General features: G+C 45.0%; 1 protein-coding gene across 1 annotated transcript; it reads left to right on the plus strand.

Annotated features, from left to right (window-relative positions):
* The first annotated feature begins 651 nt into the window (after positions 1-651).
* Cdca8 (cell division cycle associated 8) lies at positions 652-16,318 on the plus strand. Its single transcript, XM_026393420.2, has 10 exons — positions 652-745; positions 875-1,003; positions 3,116-3,156; positions 8,250-8,322; positions 10,174-10,259; positions 11,890-11,954; positions 12,804-12,899; positions 14,013-14,139; positions 14,892-14,978; positions 15,959-16,318. The coding sequence occupies exons 1-10, from the start codon at positions 652-654 to the stop codon at positions 16,001-16,003; spliced, it is 843 nt and encodes a 280-aa protein (XP_026249205.1). The 3' UTR covers positions 16,004-16,318.
* The last annotated feature ends 6,318 nt before the right edge of the window (positions 16,319-22,636 follow it).

The raw sequence follows: 22,636 nt of genomic DNA on the forward strand, positions 1-22,636 counted from the left end.
CTTGCTTCCCCCGCTCAGGCGGGTGTCCTAGTTACTCCTCGGAATAGGGCAGTCTCCTGCTTCAGACTGAGGATTCCCGGAGCCCAAGACCTGTCTCCCCTCGAGACTTGTGCTCCTGGAGCCGGAATCTTGTCTCCTCTCTTTGAAACTGCCTTTCGCGTTCCCCAACCCCGCCAGATATTGAAGCGTGAGAACCCACCCGGAAAGCACCGCGGCTCGCACTTTCTGCGCACGCTCAGAAGTGACCGCCCGTGAGGACGACGGAGTCGTGGAAAGATGCCGTAAAGCCGCAATGACTTCTGGGCAATGAAGTCCTGCCTGTGGATTGGCTGTCTGATGGAGGAGCTTCCTTGTGGTTGGGTGTTCTGAGACCATCCTTAAAAGGGCCACTTCTCATTCGTCAGCCGCAGGCAGTTGAGTTTGAATTGGATGGCGGTTAGCTAGAAAGCCTCTCCCTCTCAGCTGGAGCTGCGAGCTTTTTCTCGGCCCTAGCTACCTGACCCGTAGGTACGTGTCTCGCGATCTCTTTAGGCCTAGACCCCGAAGGACGATTCCCGGCTGTCGTCTCCACCCCTTATTTTCCCTCCCCTGTCTCTGCCGCTGACCCCTTGTGGCTCGGTCCCCCTCTCCCGCAGCCTCCACCGAAGCGCCATGGCTCCCAGGAAGCGTGGCAGTCGGATGAACAAGACCAACTCGTTGCGGAGCCAAAAGCTCGCCTCCTTTCTTAAGGACTTCGACCGTGAAGGTAAGGGGTGGATTCCCGCCGTCGCTGCTGCTACCTGAGGCGGTGGCAGGGCGCTGGCGGGTTGGGGCGCCCTTGGCCCGGACTCTCCCGCTTGGTGACGCTTGTCCTTTCGGCTTCTGCCTCTCGCAGTGCAAGTACGAATCAAGCAAATTGAGTCAGACAGGCAGAACCTTCTCAAGGAGGTGGATAACCTGTACAACATCGAGATCCTACGGCTCCCCAAGGCTCTGCGCGAGATGAACTGGCTTGACTACTTCGGTAAGAGACAAATTATGGCCGCGGTCAGGCCATGAGCATCGTGACACCCTTCAGAAAAGGTTCTCTAAAATGTTCCCTTCATCATGAGGTCCAACATGGCTACTTATGGAAAACTGCAACCCTGCTGCTTGGTCGCATTCTGTCTCACCTGCCTGCTTCATTCTCAATAGCACTTACCGTGGTCACACCCCCACACCCCGAACAGGCACACCAATTCAAACCTAAAGAACTAGGTGGCAAATATTTAAGGTTTCTTGAGCCAGAGTGTTCTCGATCCAGGTACTCAGCTCTGCTTTTGTAGTTTCGAAACAGCTATAATGAATGGGCACAAATGGGCTGTATTTCATTAAAACTTTATGGACAAACTAATATGAATTTCACATAATTTTCATACTCTAGGAGATATTCCTCTGGGTGTGCATGCATGTGTGTGTGTGTATGTGTATGTACATTATCCAACCATTTAAAAATGAACGAATTAATGACTTGGTTTGTTATCAGCACTCAGGTGGAAGTAGCTCTTTCTGCAGCTCATGAAAATTGCAAATTGATTTAAGTGTTCATTCTTGTCTTGATTTAAAAATGGGCAAATTGTTTGTGAACTGCAAGGACGGGAGAATTTTCCTGACCAGAGAAAAATCTCAGCTGATTTTCCCACTCCCTCACTAAATGTCCAGGGAAAAGCAGAGACCTTCCTCTGCTGGGTTATCCTTTTTCTGTTTTCCTTTTTATTAATAATTATAGTATGTAGACTTTGTCCTGGATAGAAATGCTTGTCCTGCTCACATAGGATTTAGCAAGTCTTTCAATTTGCCTTTTTATTTATTATTTCATGAATTCATTCATTTATACAAAAGTTGAGCACACCTCAGTCAGAATGCTGGATGCTGAAGATGCATTGGAGAATAAAATTGACATTGTTCCTGCCCTTGAGAGCATATGAGCTAGTCGGCAAAGGTCTTTTTAAAAATTCAGAGCCTGGGGATATATCTCAGTGGTGAGAACTTGCCTAGCATGGGTGAAGCCCTAGATTCAATTCCCAGCACTGCAAAAAAAATAAATAAATAAATAGAACAAAATGACAAGTATGACATTAGAATTATAAGTACTACAAAAGATATTAGAGTAGTGGCTAGTGTACTTAGTGTTTTGTACGCCAGATAGACATTGTACCAAAATGGTTTACATAATTGAACTAATTTTAACTTCATAACAAGCTAAGTAATTATTAATATCATGCCTGTTTTAGAAATTATAAGATTAAGGCATGAAGAAAGGTTACTTTGCTTAAGATTTCAAGCTAGTTAGTGGCAGAATCAATTTGAACCCCAGCATTCTGCTTCCAAAACTTGAGTTGTTAACTTTGTTATATTTTTGGAACTGGTGATTGAACCCAGGGATGCTTAATCACTGAGTCACAACCCCAGCCCCTTTTTTATATTCTATTTAGAGATGGGGTCTCACTAAGTTGCTGAGGTTGGCTTTGAACTCACCATCCTCCTGCCTCAGCCTCCTGAGCTGCTGGGATTACAGGTGTGCACTACCATAACCAGTAAGATCTTAACTGTTATATAGGATACCAAGACAGTCTCTAACAGTAGGATGTAACCTAAGTTTATTCCACATCTAAATCTAACAAAGACCTTTCTATTCAATGCATATTTACTATGCCAAATTTTTGCCAGAAGTGGGTCTTATTTATGGAATTCAGTCCAAGACAAGAGTGGACACTTAAACAGCTTTTGTTTTGAGTAGCTGTTGGGTATGATAAAGGGAAACAACTCAGCAATTTACTTTGTAAGTTTTACCGTTCACAGCAATCTAGTATGATAGAAACATAAGCAGAATTTTGGGGTGACATTTGAGCTGAGTTTTAAAGGATAAATTAGAAATTTATTGGGAGCAGAGGAAATGCTTAATACTAGGACTCTAAGTCATAAGAGATGGTGGCACATTTGAGAAATAACAAAAATTTTGATGAGGTGGAGTAAGTCAAAAAAGAAGGAATCCAGCTTAGAGAAAGATTGAACTAGATTGTGAGGGTCTTTCAATGCTGGAAGATGATTTATCATTGAAATCTGATAGTAACTAAATGTGATATTCTTTTTAAAGCCCTTGGAGGAAACAAACAGGCCCTGGAAGAGGCAGCAACAGTAAGTGACTTATTTTACTTTTGAGCTGGTTAGTTTGTAAGTATAATCCACTCACAAATTTCAACCAATGGGCTGGTATGGTGGCGCACACCTGTAATCCCAGGGGCTTGGGAGGCTGAGGCAGGAGGATTGTGAGTTCAAAGCCAGCCCTAGCAACTTAACAAGACCCTATCTCTAAATAAAATATTAACAAAGGGATTGCGGGGCTGGGGCTGTAGCGCAGTGGTAAAGCGCTTGCCTTGTACACTTGAGGTGCTAGGTTTGATTGTTAGTTAGCACCAAATAAAAATAAATAAAGATATCATACCAACTACAACTGAAAAAGTATTTAAAAGAAAAGAAAAGAATAGGGATGGGGATGTGACTCAGTGGTTAAACACCCTGGGTTCAATCCCCCATACCCAAAAAAAGATATCCAACTAATGGGTTTTACACTGTAAGAGAGGTTCCATAAGGGAGCATTATCTCTGCCAACTAAAAAGTTATGGTTTTGTCAAACATTGAATAGATCTGAATAGCCCAAATAGATCTGAATCCCAAAAGGACTCTGATGTTATGATACAGTCTTCCTCACGCCCTTCTGTGAGTTCCTTGTTTGAAGGTTCAGCCAACCATGGATCAAAAATATATATTTTTTAAATCCATACTAAACATGTACAGACTTTGTCATTGTCCCCTAAACAATACAGTATAATAGTTATTTTTTATCTTGATGGAATTTAAAACATATAATAGGACATGCATAGGTTGTATGCAAATACCACATCATTGTATATGAAAGACTTGAACCTTTATGAATTTTGGTATCCTCAAGGGGTTCTGGATCCAATCCCCCTAGGATACCAAGGGACTACTATATATTTTAGGGGTTTTGTCCAAGGTTTCTAACTCACAGCTTTTATACCCCTTATAATTTCTTAAGCAACTACAACAGTAAGAACATCTTTTTGGCCTTTTGACCTGAGTAATTCCAGAGTGATAAAGGTGAAAGACAGTCTTTTGCTATTTATAACAAACCCCTTTCAACCTTGATGTTAATGAGGTGATTTTTTTTTTTTTTTTTGAAAGTCCCTGGGTAACCACTGGATGAGGTGCTGTTTCCAGGGAAACAAACCCTGTGCTCTGAGAGTTGGAACTCAAAACCTCTCTTCCAGGGAGGGGAGAAGGTTAAGTTGATCACCAAAGGCCAATGATAAATCAATCAATCATGCCTATGTAGTGAAGCCTTCATAAATACCCTTAAAAGGACAGGTTCATGAGCTTCCCAATAGTTGAATACATGGAGATTCCTGGAGGGTAGCAAACCAGAGGGAACATGGAAGTTATGTGCCACTTCCTCTTGCGTTAGGCACCTTGTAGGGATTTTTCTGTTTTTTTTTTTTTTGTTGTTGTTGTTGTTTAAGTATATATATTTTTTAGTTGTAGATGGACATAATACCTTTATATTATTTATTTATTTTTATGTGGTGCTAAGGATCAAACTCAGGGCCTCACATGCTGGGCAAGCACTCTACCACTGAGCTACAGCCCAGCCCTAAGGAGGTTTTAAATATTATTTTTCTTCTGAAGGTTCCATAATGTTGGTATATGAAATAAACTGGTAATAGATTAGCAATGGAACAAAGGCATACAATTGATCAACATACATAAACATAGGAGCCATACACAAAGGATAAAATTCAAAGAAAGAGTCAGATAAAAAAGCTTGAGGCTCCTGGAGCAAAAGAGGTTACTGCAGGGGCTGGGGATGTGGCTCAAGCGGTAGCGCGCTCGCCTGGCATGCGTGCGGCCCGGGTTCAATTCTCAGCACCACATACAAACAAAGATGTTGTGTCCGACGATAACTAAAAAATAAATATTAAAATTAAAAAAAAAAAAAAAGGTTACTGCAAGCTATGGGAGGTAGAGGAGGGGATCCCATTGAGAACAGAAGTTATCTTATTATACAAGTAAAGTCTCTCAGGTAATGGTCATCAGAAGGCCATAAATAAAGCGGTTCCAAGTTCAGAGAGCAGCCCTAGCAAATTAGTCAAACCCAAGGGTGGGAATGGGGTGGGGGGCAAGGAACTCCTTATTTATTTATTTATTTTTATGTTTGTTGGGGATCAAACCCAGGGCCTCACCTGTGCTAGGCGAGCAGTCTACTGCTGAGCCACAACCCCAGCCCGGGACTCCTCTTTATAATCAGTTGGTCAGAAACACAGGTAAAGGGCTGGGGATGTGGCTCAAGCTGTAGCGCGCTTGCCTGGCATGCGTGCGGCCCGGGTTCGATCCTCAGCACCACATACAAACAAAGATGTTGTATCCACCGAAAGCTAAAAAATAAATATTAAAATTCTCAAAAAAGGGGGCTGGGGATGTGGCTCAAGCGGTAGCGCACTCGCCTGGCATGCATGCGGCCCGGGTTCGATCCTCAGCACCACATACCAACAAAGATGTTGTGTCCACCGAGAACTAAAAAATAAATATTAAAAAAAAAATTCTTTCTCTCTCTCTCACTCTCTCTAAAAAAAAAAAAAAAAAAAGAAAGAAAGAAACACAGGTAAAACAACCTGGGGCTGGCAGTTAGCATGGGAAGTAGGGAATAGTCTTGTAGGATCTGATGCTATTCTCAGATAGATGGTATCAGAATCGAATCAGTGGTGTCCACTATAGGATTTCTGAATATAGGATATAGTATGGTGTCGGGAAAAATCCACACACATTTGGCCATGGAAATGTTCTTAAGAATATAGTGGGGAGAAGTGGAGTTTTGTCATTCTTAATCCTCAGAGGCAGACAGTTCCATTTTTGACAGGCCCCTAGTGGTCCTTTTCCTGAACTCTTTAGGAGAATGGAAAGCCTCAAGCTCAAGTGCCTTTAAACCATGACCTGAATGGCTAGGAGATAAACTACAACTTTATTTGATTTTATCTTTTGGTACTGGGGATTAAACCCAGAGGCACTCTAACATTAAGCTATGTTCCCAATCCTTTTTATTTTTTATTTTGAAACAGGTTCTCACTAAATTGCAGAGGCTGGCCTTGATCTTGCCATCCTCCTGTCTCAGCTTACCAAATTGCTAGGATTATAGGCTTGTGGCACTACATCCTGCTCAAAATAAAAATTTGAAAAGCCTGGGGATGTAGCTCAGGGATGGAGTAATTGCCTAGCATGTTTAAGGCCCTAGTTTTAATCCCCAGTACCACCAAAAACAAACAAACAAAATATGTGCATATCCACTTGTGTGTCTTCCTGTTGAGAGAGAATTTATTGTAGCTTTTAACACATTTTCAATGTGAACACAAAATTCTGCATTCTTCAATGAGAATCATTTGGAATCTGAGGTTTGAAGGGGTATGACTTCAAAGGGTACATATTTTCTGTGAATAACAGATTCCTACCAGCTCAAGAAGTTAAAGATAGGCAGGAACTAGTTATTCAGTTAGGAAAAAAAATAAGATTTGGGGGATGAATATTGTAAGAGAGGGATGGGAATAACTGAAATAAAATTGAGCTAGTAAAACATTCTTGACCCAAGCCTTCTTTTTCTTTATGTGTCTGTGACCCATTTTATTGATGCCCCCCCCCTCACAGACCCGGATCTAATATTTCAAAACATTCTGAGATGAAATAGAATCATTAATTAATGCATCTTCTTCTTTTTGAATTAATCAGACATATAGAGCTGAAATAAGAACTTCTGGTGTAATATGAGAGAACCCCTGTTATCTCCAGAAAAACTCTTTAGAGACTCAATGCCCAGGATTTTAATTGGGTGCTGGCTTCTTAGAAAAAGAAAGAAGAAAGAAGCAGGTGTTTGGTATAGACCACAATGTTTGCATAAAATTTAGGCATGGTGAACTATTCTTATCAAAGAATGATGGGAGTCACATCATGCTAGTTATTGCTAGAGACTGTAGAAAGTTTTCAGGAATGCCATTTCTGTTCCATCAAGCATGATAGACCCCACTAATCTATCCCAGCACTGTCTTCTAAGCCCTGACAGCCTCAGAATTCTTCTCTCAGTACTCCATGTAGTCTCTACAAATCCAGATGTGATATCTGTGTGATTCCTACTCTGTAATAACCATTTTAGTATTTACATGTGCCCCATGAGGAGAAGACTACAAATCATATCTGTTCTTGCCTGTAATCATACATAGGGGTAGTCACCACCATAAACCTAATTAGAAAGAAAGGAAGCCTTTTTGAAGGAGCATCAGAAAACCTTACTGAGAGCTGGGTGTGATGGCAGTCCCAGCTACTTGAGAGGCTTGGATGGGAGAATCACTTGAGCCTAAGAGTCCAAGACCAGCCTGAGTAATGTGGTAAGACCCAGTCTCACAAAAAGAAAAAGAAAACCCTGTTGAGACCCTGTAGACTTCCCCCAAAAAAAGGTCTGATAGTATCAAGTGTTGTAAAGGATGTGATTCATTAGGGACTTGTGTTTACAAATGAGATGTAAACAAGATGTAAACTTTGGGAAAAAATTTGGCATAATATTAAGGCTGACATTTATGTAGTACTCTATCCTTCCTAAGTATGTGGCCAAGAGAAAACTTGGACGTCAAGTGCATCACACATGTAGGTGAGACAGTTCAAAGTAGCACTATTGATGGGAAAATGGACAAACCCACGGTGATAGAATCACACACATTCAGTTATACATTTACTATACATTTACATTTACTATTGTCTTATGCAAATAGTGGTTACCTCTGAAGAATGATAGGATTAAAAGCCTGGTCACCTTTGGGAGGGAGAGAGACAAAAATGGAACAGGGAAGGAATACATACTTAGAAACAAGTTATTGGCAATATTTTAGGTCTTGTATGTGTAGGTTTATGGAGGTTTGCTGTATTGTATTTTTTTTTTTAATTTATTTTTTAGTGTTCGGCAGACGCAACATCTTTGTTTCTATGTGGTGCTGAGGATCGAACCCGGGCCGCACACATGCGCAATACCGCTTGAGCCACATCCCCAGCCTCTGCTGTATTGTATTGTAACTAATATTTAGCAGTCACTTTTCATGTACCAGGGCCTCACGTGTGCAAGTATTTCTCATATTTGATGGACTAAGCCTCGTACTTTCTGTCTGTGTTTGTCACAGGCTGATGTGGATATCACAGAAATAAACAAACTCACTGCAGAAGCTATCCAGACTCCCCTGAAACCTTCCAAAAGTGAGTACTTTTGAAAACCCCTTGTTGGACAGAGAGCTGAGGTCCGAGGAGCCTGGTAAGCCTCTCAGGCAGGGCCTTTTGGTGGCTCTCTTCCCTCTAATATCTGGTTCCCAATCCTGTAAATCCCAAAATTTTATTTTAGCTGCTGCATTTAGTTAATTAAATGTATGTATGTATAATACTAACCAAACTCACAAGGCTGTTGTGTGAGCAAAAGTGAAAGGAGATTGGGGGGGAAACAGCTGTGCAGAAACCAAACATTGTTGCCTGCTTGCTCTCCCCTGAGTAACACAGAGAGGCTGGCAGGATTCAAGGAGATGTTCCAAGACAGGCAATGCCAACTGAGACTCCCTGATGTGATCTGCAGGGTCAAAAGAGAAGGAAACTTTCGTAGAAGGAAACTTTCTCAGTGTAATTTCACATTCCCCAATTCAGTGATCTGGCCATGTAAAATCGTCTCACATCCATGTCCTACACCAGAGAAACACTGTCTCATAGGAAAGCTGTATGGGAAGCCAAGTTGGAACTTTTGAGCTTGGAATATGGTCAGGATGAATTGAAACCTGGGTTGAATGTCACTCTCATGAAGCTATGGTAGCTCAATGCATCCAGCTCTTGTGAGGGCAGATCTGCCCCATAGCCTGGATGTGGGGCTACACTCTAGGTACCTGCTCCACTAACCAGGGCCAGAAACACTGTCTTCTCGTAGTTATGACTGGCCTTCCATCAGAATTGTCTTGCTGAATGATGAGGTTTTTACTTTCTTTGTGCCATTTTCCAGTCCTGCCTCTCAAGTTATGATAGAATTGAACTTCAGTGTTTTTTGGTTACATATTATCAGTTTTGCTTACATAGTGATGATGGTGGATGGGAGGCAGAGGTCTTCTGATTTCACTTTGTACAACTGAATATACCAGGACCAATGTCAACCAATCATTAAAATTTATTTTTTTTTTTTTTACCCTTTTGACTACTGAACTTCAACTACATTGTAAGCTATTAAAATATATCTCAGGCTGGGGATGTAGCCCAATTGGTAGAGTGCTTGCCAAAGTTTTCTTATGGTATCTATGTATCAATACTAGTTCTGCTCTTTGGAGCCCCATAAAACTATTTTCAATATGACAACCCCTTAAATATTAAAAATTGGCATTTATCCTTTGGAATCATTCTTCTTAAATATCCCTAATGCTCCTTTTCCTCTTTTGATGACAATTATAATAAAAATTTTATTTTTATAAATAACAATAATACAATAAATAACACTTGTTATAACAGTGTCTGGTATGGTCCAATAGACTTTACATTCATTAATTCCTCAAACACTTTACTAAACACTTAGAGACATAATTTTAAGACTTGGAGGTAAGAATGAAAATAACAAATGTGTTCTTATGGAGCATACATTCCAAACCTCATAATATCGCTATAGTAACAGCTCTCTGATAAATGTGAGGGAACTGAACACCTTGATTAAAGCCATTTGACCTAGTAAGTGGTAGTACCACATTTGAAGCTCAAGTCTGTCTTGGTAGGAGGGCTGGGTTATCCCTGTAGAATCATTGTATGGGGTTTCTTATCTACTCTGATTAAGTTCCTTTGTTTAAATGCCCCCCACTTTTTTCAAGTGATCTCCTGGGATGGGATTATACCTCAGTGGTGGAGCCTTTACCTAGAGGCCATGAGGCCGTGGGTTCAATCTTCAACACTGCCAAAAAGAAAAAAGTGGAGTTGAGTCTATTTCATGATTGTAGCCTTAGGTTATGTTAAGTGTCATTCCTTATGAGAAATGTGAATGCATGAAATTTCTTCCCATCAGAAATAACACACTGTTAATGCTGTCTCTTTTAGCACGAAAGGTAATACAAGTGGATGAAATGATAATGGAAGAAGAAGAGGAGGAGGAAAATAAACATAAGAATCTTCAAACTTCAAGAGTAAGTAGGAATTCAGGATAAGGGCTGAGGGCTGGCAAGAGATAAGCAAATACAAAAATACATGGGATGTGGGCTGAGGCTGTAGCTCAGTGGTAGAGCGCTTGCCTTGCACACGTGAGGCCCTGGGTTTCATCCTCAGCACCACATAAAAATAAAAAAATAAAAATAAAGATATTGTGACCATCTACAACTAAACACACACACACACACACACACACACATGATGCAGTGTTGCACTCCTAGAGCTCACATTTGATTGAGAGCATCCTACGTAAGTGGTAAATAACAAAAGAGATCATTGACATGCATTTGAAGTGTGTAGACCTCAGAAAAGGAAGCTAGTAAGCCTTCCCTACCCAAGGAGGACATAGCCAGTCTCTTCAAGGTCAGTGAGAAGAAAGGGGAGAAAATTCCTGGAAGAGCTAGGAAAGGGTCCAGCTAAGGAGCTCCTAGGAAACAATTTGGTATGGCTGGTATAGGACAGGAGGAGAGCAGGGACCAAATAACGGATGGCCTTGTGTGCCAAACTTGGAAGTTTCTATTCTGTCAGACAGGTGATGGTAAGTGACATCAGATACATATTTTATAGTAGTATTCAGGATAAATGGAAGAGGAGAAAATAAGGAAAGCTGTTAGGTTGAACTAAGGCGGTGACTAAAAACAGTTATGGTTTAAGGTAAGTTTTATAAAGGAGAACTAGCATGATTGGTGGAAGAAGGAATCAGAGATGACCAAATACTTTCTAGCTTAGGCAATTGCCATCCAGTGAACACGGGACCCTGGAGGCAGAGCGGTGGGTTAGGAGACGTGCTGGTTGCTTGACATGTTGTGTGTTGAGTACTTTTCTAGGACATGGGAATTCAAATAGGAATTTCACCTGGAGCTTGGGGGAGGAGGAAGTAGAGAGATGCACTGCCTCCCAGTTTTTACATGCTAGTCCCACGGGGAGAGCAGAAAAGACTGTCAGGGAGAGCATGAGGAGGGAGACTGCAGGTGGGCATGAGAGAGAAGTTGGGAGGAAGGGCTCCTGATGCAGACCGCCAAGGGACAGAAAGAGATGCGGGAAGGCTGGGTTGGACTTGGAAGAAAGGAGGGGAGAGTTGCCAGGAAATTAGTCACTCTTGTCAGATATTCCCAGGACTCAGAAGGTGAGGACTGCAGGGGGTTTCCTTGGATTGGGCACAAGGGATACCCAGAGTGACCACCACTGTAGCACTTTATGGAAAGTACTGGAGCAAATCAGGCTTCAATCTTGGCCCAAATTTTCTGTTTTGAAGGCCCAGCCAGTGTAAGTCCTCTGTTGATTAATTACATTCTGAATGCTTTAGTCACTAAATTCTGTGAGTTGAACTTTCTTTTTTTTTTTTTTTTTTTAACTTTTTTTAGTTGTTAATAGAACTTTATTTTTATGTATTTATATGTGGTGCTAATAATCGAACCCAGTGCCTCACACATGCTAGGCAAGTGCTCTACTGCTGAGCCACCACCCCAGCCCCGGTTGAACTTTCTTATGTTCAGTATTAACTTTCCTTCCAAGAACTGATCCCCTTTCCTCTCCTTTTTTAACCCTCCTTAACTTTCCCCTGGGCTGGGCTTCGTGTAACCTCAGTTTTATTGATTGTGACTATAGGTCAAAAGGTGTCCTCCATCTAAGAAGAGAACCCAGTCCGTACAAGGAAAAGGCAAAAGCAAAAGGTAATGGGTTTCCAAAGTTAGACACGTCACTTGGGCTTTATGAAAGAACTCTGTACAACAGGCAGAAGAAGGCAAAAAGGGCTTTGGTGATTAGTGTTCTAGGAGTGTAAAGACACAGGATCCTTGAGGAGCCATGCTGGAGGGCCTCTAGTCTCAGCCAGTTCTTCTGCTTACCTTCTCTATTCTCCCCCACTGTTTTATTTTTAACAGGCAGAGTGAGCTCAAAAGAGTTTATTAAGAACTGTATTTTATGTTTAGTTGCCTGACAGTCCTTGTGTAGAGGTACCCAGAATCAGTCACAGAGTGGCCATCACCTGCCCACAATTAGTTGCTTGAAATGTTCCTTCTGGTCTTGCCAAATAAAGATTCTATGAGATGACTATGGAATCTCCACTATTTGGAGATAAGAGGAAACAGCTTAGGAAAGTAGGCATTGGACTATGAGTCCCCCTTTCTCTCTGGGCAGAGGTAGCAGGACATTAACCATCTGTCTTTCAAGAGAACAAGAATTCTAGTTTTGGGGGTAGCTGTGAGCTTTGAGTCATCTTCTCCATCTTGATTGAGAAGTCAGACTCTGCAAGATTTCTGCTGGGTTTCAGAGTTGCTCCTCCCTAATTGGCTGTGTGATCTTGGACAAGCTCTTTAAACCTCTATGCCTGAGTTTCTGCATCTGTAAATGAGGATGATAAATATTGCTTGTTTCCTACGTTAGCTGGCAGGGCCACATGACTTGATGGGTACAGGACATCCAGAGCATGATCAGTGCTCTCCACGTGTCATCTGCCTCTACAGCTGCTGCTGTCATTGCACCTGAGAGTTGACACATTTATGGCTGTTTCTTCCCTGTAGATCAAGCCACAACAGCACTGTGACCCCAGCTGTAAGCAGATTAGAGTTGTCTATGGCGAAACCAACTCCATGCCCGACGCCCAGGTTTGACTCCAGGTGAGTGCTGAGCAGCACTTGGATTCAGGGGGGAGCCCAAAGTAGGACTGTTAGGAAATGCCCTGAATCCTGGCCTGAGAAGCCACCTGGGCTCCCTAGTGTTTGCCCCTCCCCTGCATGCAGGTTCACCCAGTTCAGGGCCAGAAATGTTCTTTATCTGATGAGAGAGAAGAACATTCTGCCCGTGGTGACTAGGAGACATCTATGTGACTCTGGATTTTTTCTGATTCTGGCCAAAAGATTTTTTAAGCTGGCTAGGTACTTTCTTATACCTGTGGCAGAAGTAAAATTAACACCATCTTTTTTGGAGGGCAAATGAGTGAGAATGTTTATAGCAGAAGTTGAGACCTTTCATAAGAGTTAATCGCTCAAGTAAGAATGCTGTGTAGCCCTTAGAAAAGAATGGCTGTGTACATACCCCACAAGAAGAGCTTCCTAATCACAGAGATCTCCAAGCAGCTTACCAACAGTGCAAACTTTAGGATCCCATTTGCTTTATGCACACACAGAATACTTCTGGAAAGTTTACTCGGAATTCAGAGGAGTTACCTCTGAGGAGTGGAGTAAAGAGCTATTGACTCTGAGGTGGGAAAAGTGAGGAAGACTTACTTTCACTTTTAATTCCCACTTGATTGTTTTTTCACATGGCTAAGTAGCAAAAGCTAATTAGGGGAAACAGCAGCATTTTAGCTGTCTTAAGGAGGTTGGTGTGGGGATTGGTGTGATGATATAATCTCTGAATCATCCTCCCTTGACCCTGGAGAGTTCCTCTTGATGGAAGGACTTAGCCACTCTGGGAAACACCTAGCCAGTTTATTTCTGGTCCCGTGGGTGGGTGGAGGACTGGCACCCATATAGAGCATTGGTCCTAAACTTTACATGCGTATGCGTTGACTCTTTTTAGATATATGTTTGATAATTACAGCCTCCTTTCTCCAGCTGTGTTTAGTCATTACTACTTAAAAAATGTTTTCCCTAAATTTAGAACTTGCCTTCTAGAAATGTGTGGTTTGAAAGCTGCAGCTTAAAACCAGATGGGGTTGGAAGAGCTCACAGTGCTTGATGTCTTTTAGTCTGCCAAACTGTCTTCACAGAGATTTTCCTACTTTGTAGGGTCTTCAAGACCCCAGGCCTGCGCACGCCAACAGCCAGAGAGCAGATTTACAGCATCTCTGCCAATGGCAGCCCTCTTGCTGATGGCAAAGAGATCTCCCTGACTGTGCCAGTGGGCGGCGGAGCGGTAAAGTATTTCTCTGGGAAGCCAGACCACAGTGTGCTGCTCAGTGAAGCCTTTCCCTTCCCTGGGCCATCAACCACCTCTGTCCTTCAGAGCCCTTTGGTGGCCTAGGTCCTGATCTCTATGCTTCTGCAGGGCTCAGAACCCAATTTTGTTTCCCATGTTAGAGGCCCAGACTGGGAGGATCCCTGCCCGGCTCAGGGTTCCAGCTGTCATTTATCTACCGGATTAAAGCAGGCCAAAGGTGCAAAGGACATGATGCCTAATCTTGAGAAGCAGTTCAGTAGTCAGTTGGGTTTGTAGTTATAACACTTAGGCTACAACAGTAGGGTTAAAGGGATTATGACTATGGGGTGCTCTTAGTCTAGACAGGGCAGTGAGAGCTGTACCTTCAACTCTGTGCAACCCTGCGGGATTCAGAAGCAGGCTGTCCTGGTTTCTCTAGACTATAAAGAGCGAGTTGCTGACCTCAGCCCCAGTGGCAGGGTGGCCTCTCAGATGGTCTGGTGGGTTGCTAAGCTAGCGTGCATGCCTTTGACCCCAGTGATCCAGCTGGTGGCCCAGTGATAGTGCTGTTGATGTTATCTTCTCCTTAGGCCTGAGCCACCTCCTGCCTACCTTGCCACTTCTCCCTCCCAGCCATCCCCACCATCACATGCAGGATATCCAGTGGACCCCCTGAGGCACACTGGGCTGTGGGTGGGAGTTCTGCCTTAAAAGACATGTCAATGTAACCCATTCTCCTCTCCACACAGAGTATGCGGTTATTGGCCAGTGACTTGCAGAGGATTGATATCACACAGCTGCATCCAGAGGCTTTAGGGGACATTAAGAAGCTCTCGGTGGGTTCCATGTTCATCTCCTGGCCAGGAAGCCTGTGGCAGCTTTCCTGGTTTAGCTTTCTTTAGGGTTGTCCTCTGGGTCTGAGCGAATACTTGATATTTAGAATTATGTTGCCTTCTCCCAAGGGATTGTGACTGTTATCCTGCTTACATAGCAGCAGTTCTGGTCCGAGATTGATGTTGAGTTTGGTCAATCCCAGATGGCCTGTCATTGAAGTCTCACAATAATTACAAGGATCAGGCAATTAAGTGCCAGGGTGTCCACTGACCACCATGAACTGAAACTTCCTTCAAGGAGGGAAGAGACTTGTTATAAGGGATCTCACAGAATCGAAGAAACATTTAAAGTGCTGGGGACCATCAGAAATCGGCAGTGGCAGTATGTGGCCCTTCGTGAGCACACCAATCTAGTGTCTGTTTGGCTCGGGGTTCCCAGCCTTCTTTCTCTGGCACATCTTCATCCTCCCTGTTGGCACATGACCCTCTCCTCAGGCTCTTGGTTCTGCTGTTCTTTAACAGTGATTCATATGTGGCTTTAGGTGCCAACATCTCTGATTCTAATTGTTGCTCCAGGGCCACAGCTATTCAGGTTCCTGTTTTCATTTAGGTTCTTAAGAAGGAGATTTTAACTGGCCTTGCTTTGGTCTGAGGCTCCTCCCTGGTGGGGTCATCTGTGGTAGTGGGTGGTGGGTGGGAGCACTTAGAATAGACCTGGCTGCCACAGGCCCACACACACCCAGCCACCCAAACCACGTGACCATCCTCCTTTAGCATTATGGTCCCAGATGCTCACTTGATACCTTCACTGTCTCATTCAAGTGTTATTTTAACCCTTTGTTTTGATGAGAAAGTTTCAGAAAAGGTAATCAGGGTGAGGTACAAGTCAAGAATGGAAGGGCTGAGACTCACACAGACGCGTGCGTGGGTAGACTGGCTTACAAAGTGCTATCTTCTTTAAATGGCCTATCTCCTCTTTTTAGAGTCATCTCGCCCAAATCTGCAGCAGAATACGATCCCACAAGTGAGGAAGCAGGACTGCATAGGCTGTAGCAGTGACATTGGCAGCAGAAGGTGCACATCTCCCTCCTGTTACCCACCATCTCCTCCTCTGTCGATGCGATGCGGGGTACTAGGTGGGGCCTTGGAATCTTTTACCTGCTGTGCCTAATAGTCCTTGTCAAGCTGATGTGTGGAGCAGAGTTTTGTGCTTATCAAAGACCAAAAACTGGTTTGGAGGCAGCTTCCATGTCTTGTATTTCTACCTCTCTAGTTAGTGGGGATTTGGAGAAGGGAATTACAGGGCTTAGAGTAGTCTAGGAGTTTAAGTGACTGGCTGCAGAGTAACTATCCCTACACTGTCTATTGGTCCAGTGGTCCCTGCCAGGTCTGTGGACTCCGCAGAGAGCACTTCTCCGGGGGCGGGGGGGGGGGGGGGGGGCGGGGGGGGGGGGATATCACTGGGAGGGCCAGGTGCCTTGTCTGGTGATATTGTTATGCGTTTAGCTCATGCTGAGGGCATAGACTAGTTGTGTGGAGTCAGCAGTGACAGCCTTGTGGTCTGAGCAGAGCCTCTGGATCCCAAAGGGCCACATACTATGGTCCAGGAATTTTGGGAACTAGGATTATTACTCCTGGCTTGCAGGCACAAAGCTCCCTCTCTTGCGTCTGGCTCTTTGTGTGGCATCTTTTGTGTTATTAACTCGGTCCTGTACAGGCTGGTTGTGGCAAGTTGCTTTATTCTCCTTTTCATGAGACTTTTTGTACATATTGTTTTCCTAGTAATGGTATCTCCAAGCTGATTTGTTCAAATCAGTTACTGCAAGATACTGCTTTCAATAAATTTTGATTTTGTTTTTTAATCAATATTCCCAGTTGTGCTACATGAACTGAAGGGACCATTTTGGAGCTAAGCTATTGGAGTGGGGATCTCTGGACAACTGCTTTCTTCAGAAGGCACAGAAACCTTTATTACAGGCAAAATTTCTGGTATCTAAAGCGGTGCTCACACTCAGATCCAGGGCAGCAGTAACCTCAGCCCCCCAGCAGGTTCCCCCTAATGCCTTCATTTCAAGAGTTAGACATTTACATCTGGGAAGACGGAGATCAAGGATGTCTGTAGTAAACCTGTGGAGTGAAGGCTTGTGGGCTGGGACGTTGAGGGGTGGGTGACTCTGTGATCACGACTCTCGCTTCCCAAAGTCCTTGGGACTTCGGCAGGTCTGCCTTCCTCAAGTTCTTTACACTGAAATGATCATCATGGAACTTAGCTGGCCACTGAGCACAGGGATTCATGGAGAAGAGGCCCTTTGGTCAGCACGTGGAAGAAAGCTTACTCATGCAAGGAGGTGACCTAGCCTCTAAGACCACACCTGAGGCTTCTCCCTGGCCCTCCTTTGGCGCAGCGCTGAGAAGGGCCCGACATGAAGGAAACACCCGGGACCAACACGCTGCACCCAGAGCCAGGCTCATCTGGTTCACTCCATTCACACCTCTGCCTAGGTGAGCCCACTGCAGGAAATGCTTGATATGCAACAGGTACCTAGTCAAGGCCTGCGACTGGGATAGGGCAATTCATGTGATGTGCTTGATATGAGGTTTAGACATGAGAAGGTTTAGAGGTGAGGGGCTGTGGCTCAGTGGCAGGGCACTTGCCTAGCATGTTTGAGGCACTGGGTTCGATCTTCAGCACCACATAAAAATAAACAAAAGTATTCTGTCCATCTACAACTACAAAAAAAAAAAAAAAAAGATAAGGAGGTTGAGGTGAAATGAGTGGGTTATGAGATGGTTGTTTTATGTGCAGAGATCTCGTAGTAGGGGTTAACTGGATGGTGGTGTGGTCAGGTAGGGTGTGGCTGGAGGAGGTGGGTCATTGGGGCATGCCTTTGGGCATATTTTATCTGATGAGGGAGGAGCTTGTCATCCCCTGGAGTCCCTCCACCCACCCCACCCACCCCCTCCTGGTAGCAGTGTCCTGAGCTGCTTTCCTCTGCCACACTCATCATGTTCTCCCTCACCTCGGGGCCCCCAAAGAATGGACTCGGCCGTCTATGGACTGAAACCTCAGAAATATGAATGCCAAATAAACTTTTCCTTCTTTAAAATTCTTATTGTCAGGTTTTTTGATCACAGTGACAAAAATCTAACTAAAATATGATAGAAGGGGCTGGCTAGGAAGGCTGGTTTTCCCCTGGTACTAGGGACTGAACCCAGGTGCTCTTCACACTGAGCTGCCTCCTCGATCCTTTATGCTTTGGGACTGGGTCTTACTAAGGCTAGCCTTGAAATTGTGATCCTCCTGCCTCAGCCTTCTATGTAGCTGGAATTACATATATGTACCATAAACTGGGAGATTTAAAAAAATCTTAGCCTCCAAAAGTAAGATCTGGCAACACAGGCCCACAGTCAGAAGTGGGTAGAACTTTCCTTGGCCCTTAGAAAATTCTCTTCCTGTTTCCTATTCAAAGCAGTCCCTAAAAGATTACTTCTCATAGTAATGTCACCTACTTAATCCCTCTGGGCAAGTTAATTTGTACCTTTTGCCGGGGATATAAAGCAGACAGCTTCTCTAAATAGAAGGGAAGATGGAAGCCTGGCATCCCTTCCCCCAGGCCCCCTGAGGCAGTTTCAGGGGACTCCTGAGCGCCAACACAAGAGTAGGTTCCTCTTTACCTGACAGGGCCCCTGGTGTTTCTAAAAGCCTACTTGGGGCTTCCTATTGAAGGAATTGCAGATATATTGCCTTGTGAAGAGTTACTCATGTGAAGAGCTAGCACATCTGTGTGAGCCAGAGGACATCACCTAGTGATTGTTCCTTCAGAGCATTAGAATGCCATTCATTCAAGGGAACTTAGAGCTCCGTGTCCACCAGTCACCAGTGACTGAGCTCACGCATCAGTGCAGAACTTACCTCCTCAATGTGCCCCCCACTGCCCCATGACCTCAGAAAAGCAAAGTGTACCTCAGTCACACTTGAACACCCTGACAGGGCTGCCTCTTATTTTGCATAATTAGGTAGTTGTTAACCTACACCTAAGCCCCTCAAAATTTTTAAAATAGATAACTTTCTTTAGTTGTAGTTGGACACAATACCTTTATTTTATTTATTTACTTTTTATGTGGTGTTGAGGATCGAACCCAGGGCCTTGCATGTGCTAGGTGAGTGCTCTACTGCTGAGCCACAACCCCAGCTCTAAAATACATAATTTATGTGGCTTCAGATGAAGGGCCAAGAGAGATGGTGAGGGGAATCAATCAGAATTGGAGGCCACTAGGTGGGAGTGTCTCCACTTAATGGAAGTCAAATCCCATTTGCTTTGGCTAAGGTGCCATCTCTGTGGACAGGATGAGACATTTTCTCAGCTCTTTGCCATCATCCCGCAGTCTAACCCCATCAAGGACATCACTTCTGACCACCAAGTGGGTCCTGCACTTCTGATCTCTACACTCTGCAATCCTCTTTCCCTTAGTTGACATCAGGGTCAATGTTTTTTTGTTGTTGTTTTCTTTTTTGGGGTACTGGGGATTGAACTTGGGAGCACTTGACCACTGAGCCACTTCCCCAGCCCTATTTGATTTCATTTGTATTTTCATACTGGTGTATCTCACACCCAATGGTCTCACCCAGTTGCTTAGCACCTCATTGTTGCTGAGGCTGGCTTTGAACTCATAATCCTGTTTCAGCCTCCGGAGCCACTGGCTTACAGGTGTGTACCACAACACCCAGCTAATAATGTTTTCTGGGTTGTAGACATGGTGGACCACAGACATACTTTTGGCCCTAAGATACCAGGAAGAGCCCAGATCCATTTACAGATGTTCAGTGCACACAAAAGCACATGCTACATGATGATAGGCCCAGAACCTCAGAATGGAGACACAATCTCCAGGAATACCCCTCAACTTAGCTACAAAGGTCACACTAGCAAACCTCAGGCAACTCTCTTCACAGTGCCTGGCTGGTGGCACATACCTATAATTCCAGCTTTTCAGGATGCTGAGACAGGGATTGAAAGTTCAAGAGCAACTTAATGAAATTTTAAAGGGGCTGGAGAGATGTAGCTCAGAGGCAGAGCTCTTGCCTAGCAAGTGCAAGTCCCTGGGTTTAATCCCAAGCACAAAGCGGGAGTGCCAAGGAGCAGAAGGGAGTCCACCTGGGAGGGGATGTAAGGTGTTTGCAATGGGGGGAAAAAGTCCAGTTTGCATTTTCAGTTTTTCTTTTAGACTTGTTTTGGTCAAAATAGCTCATCTGCTCTCAAAATGCTGGAAGTCATCAAGAGGTCATCCATGACCCAAAACAATTTCTGACTTATTTCTGTTGCCCGAGTCCCCACTTTACTAAATGGGAAATGTTCAAAGGGGGAAATTTTTTAAAAATATACCAGCAGGCACTTCAATTTTAATGGCAAAAGTCTCCAAAGACTTGCGTGGCAAGGAGTTTTACTCAGTTCCTAAGCAATGTGATGGTGACATTAGGAACAGATGCTAGTCCAGAAGCTGGTTAAAAGGCAGCGCAAACTCACTACCTGTTTTTCCCGGGAGCCTCTCCCTCCTTCCCAGGGACTGGGGGAGGCAGCACCCTCTCCTGACTCCCACTGTGCCTGGACTCAGTCTTTATTGGTCGACTTCTCATGATTTTTACTTAACTGACTCATTATTATTAGACAAGGTCTTAACTTACCTGCCGGCCACTTGTAGGTGTCTGGTCTGTGTTCACTGAATGAGCCAATGCTTTGTCAAGCTAGATCAGTAGGCTCACTGCCCGGAGAAGTCCGTCTTGGTTCCTGTTCTTGTTCATCTCCCTGATGGCTCACACCTGCTGGTGAGTACTGAGAGTGCTTCCTGGGTGCCAGGCACTGTGTTGATGTTGGGGTCCTCGGTTCCCTGGCTGCAGCCTCTCCAGGGCAGACTTCAGCAAGGCAGAGCTCCTAGCGTCTCCAACCCACTACTCGTTCACTCCTCCCACTGAGAGAAGGGGCTGGTTCAACGGAATTAGGAATAGAAGGGAGAACCTGCTTGAAATCGGTGACATCTGGCTTCCCCGCAGATCTGCCTGCCCAAAGGAAAGGCGCCCCCTGGTCTCCTCCCATTGCTCAGTGGGCAGCTGGGCCCCGGGAGGGAGGCCTGCCATCCAGCGCAGCCTGCCTCTGAGGGGAATGGTGGGAAACACCTTGTCCCTGATGCATTGCACCTCACTGGAGATGTGCATTTTACACATTGTGATGTCTCTGAAATCGGGATGCATCTGCCACCCAGATGGCACGACAGAGTGTGACTGGCTGTGATTTTCTTGCCTAGTGGTACATCTCACACCCAATGGTATCTTAGACTCAAAGAAACATGGGAAGCAACACTCTCCAGTCAGCCTTATCAAAGAGCTGGTACTGTGACCCCCGTCCCTCCCAGTGAAGCAGAACTCATTTGTTCTGACTGAGCCGCGGGGGAGTGGAGGTGCAGGGTGCTATTGGTTGCCGCCATCCAGTCTCCTGAGCGCTCCTGGTGGCCTGGACCAGTGAGATACCTTCCCAGCCTGTGCCTGAGAACAGCCCAGGCCAGGGAGAAAAGAAGCACTGTGAGCCAACTGAGGCAATGGCTTGTCCGTCACACGCCCAGGGTGTTCCCTGAGCCCCCAATGTCCTATCATGTTTCTTAACAGTATCCTCACTAGACTGTGACATTTTTCAGTGCAGGAGCAAGATCTGATTCCCCTCCATGCTGGGGACCTGACACATGCAACCCCAAACCAGGAGAAGGGGTGAGAACCCTCCCCTCCCCACAAGCTACACAATGGCAAAATGATCGCCACTCAAACAGGTGCCAGAGCACAGACAGTTTGTATTTATTTGTCCTGCATTTAGAACCCAAGAAATATAAAAACGTCTCCGGAATTAGTCAAAGGATCTACCTCCCCAGCCCCCTCCCTCCCTGGGTGGGCTCAGATAGGGGTGATGGGGGTTCAGGCCACCTCCCTTTGTCCAGTGACCAAGTTCCATATAAAAATAGATTTTATAGAGGGCTCCCCAAGACTCCAGCCTGCATCACACCAGCACCTGAGCAGGGTGAGGCCGGGGTCATCAGGATTCTGGGATCCCACCCCGCAGCAGAGGGGAGATCTACCCTGGACACCGAAGTCCTACCAACACAGCAGGAGCCCCTCGGCCAATGGCTGGGGGAGGGGAGGGTTTTGACCTTAAGAGCATGACAGACAAGGTTAGAAATAGGAATGAGGTTCCATCTACCCAAGACAGGGTGTGGTCTCCTTGAACCCTGGACTCTGGTCCAGGCTTTCCTGGAGGGGACGGTGAAGGCAAAGACAGGAGGGCACCTGGCAAGGGACCCCCAACCCTGTTAAAGGTAGAGCAATATCTCAGTCCCAGGAGCCCCAAAGTCACCAAGGTGGGGCAGGTGCTCAGGGGAGCGGGAGCCAAGAGTCGGGGAGACTCTGAGGAGGGAGGAGTCGCTGCTGGCAGGGTGAAGCCAAAGGCACTGCTGGGGCCACCTCCTCCACACAGGGTGCTCCCCAAAGATGCGCTGCACCTCCAGCCTCTGGCTCCTTCTCTGCTCGGCTTCCTGTCCTAGGCCTGCCCCTGGGCCTGCTGGAAACCCCACCTACCTCATTAGGCTCAGCTAAGAAGGCTCTCTGGACACCCCTCAATAAG

Source organism: Urocitellus parryii, chromosome 11 (genome assembly GCF_045843805.1).
Source record: "Urocitellus parryii isolate mUroPar1 chromosome 11, mUroPar1.hap1, whole genome shotgun sequence".
NCBI classification, from domain to species: Eukaryota; Metazoa; Chordata; class Mammalia; order Rodentia; family Sciuridae; genus Urocitellus; species Urocitellus parryii.

What these genes read in the sequence shown, in the direction of transcription:
- Cdca8 (XM_026393420.2), top strand. Translation starts at nt 652, where the DNA reads ATGGCTCCCAGGAAGCGTGGCAGTCGGATGAACAAGACCAACTCGTTG. An exon ending in TCCCCTGAAACCTTCCAAAA is followed by an intron (nt 8,323 to 10,173) that starts GTGAGTACTTTT and finishes TGTCTCTTTTAG; the next exon opens with CACGAAAGGTAATACAAGTG. An exon ending in GGGACATTAAGAAGCTCTCG is followed by an intron (nt 14,979 to 15,958) that starts GTGGGTTCCATG and finishes TCCTCTTTTTAG; the next exon opens with AGTCATCTCGCCCAAATCTG.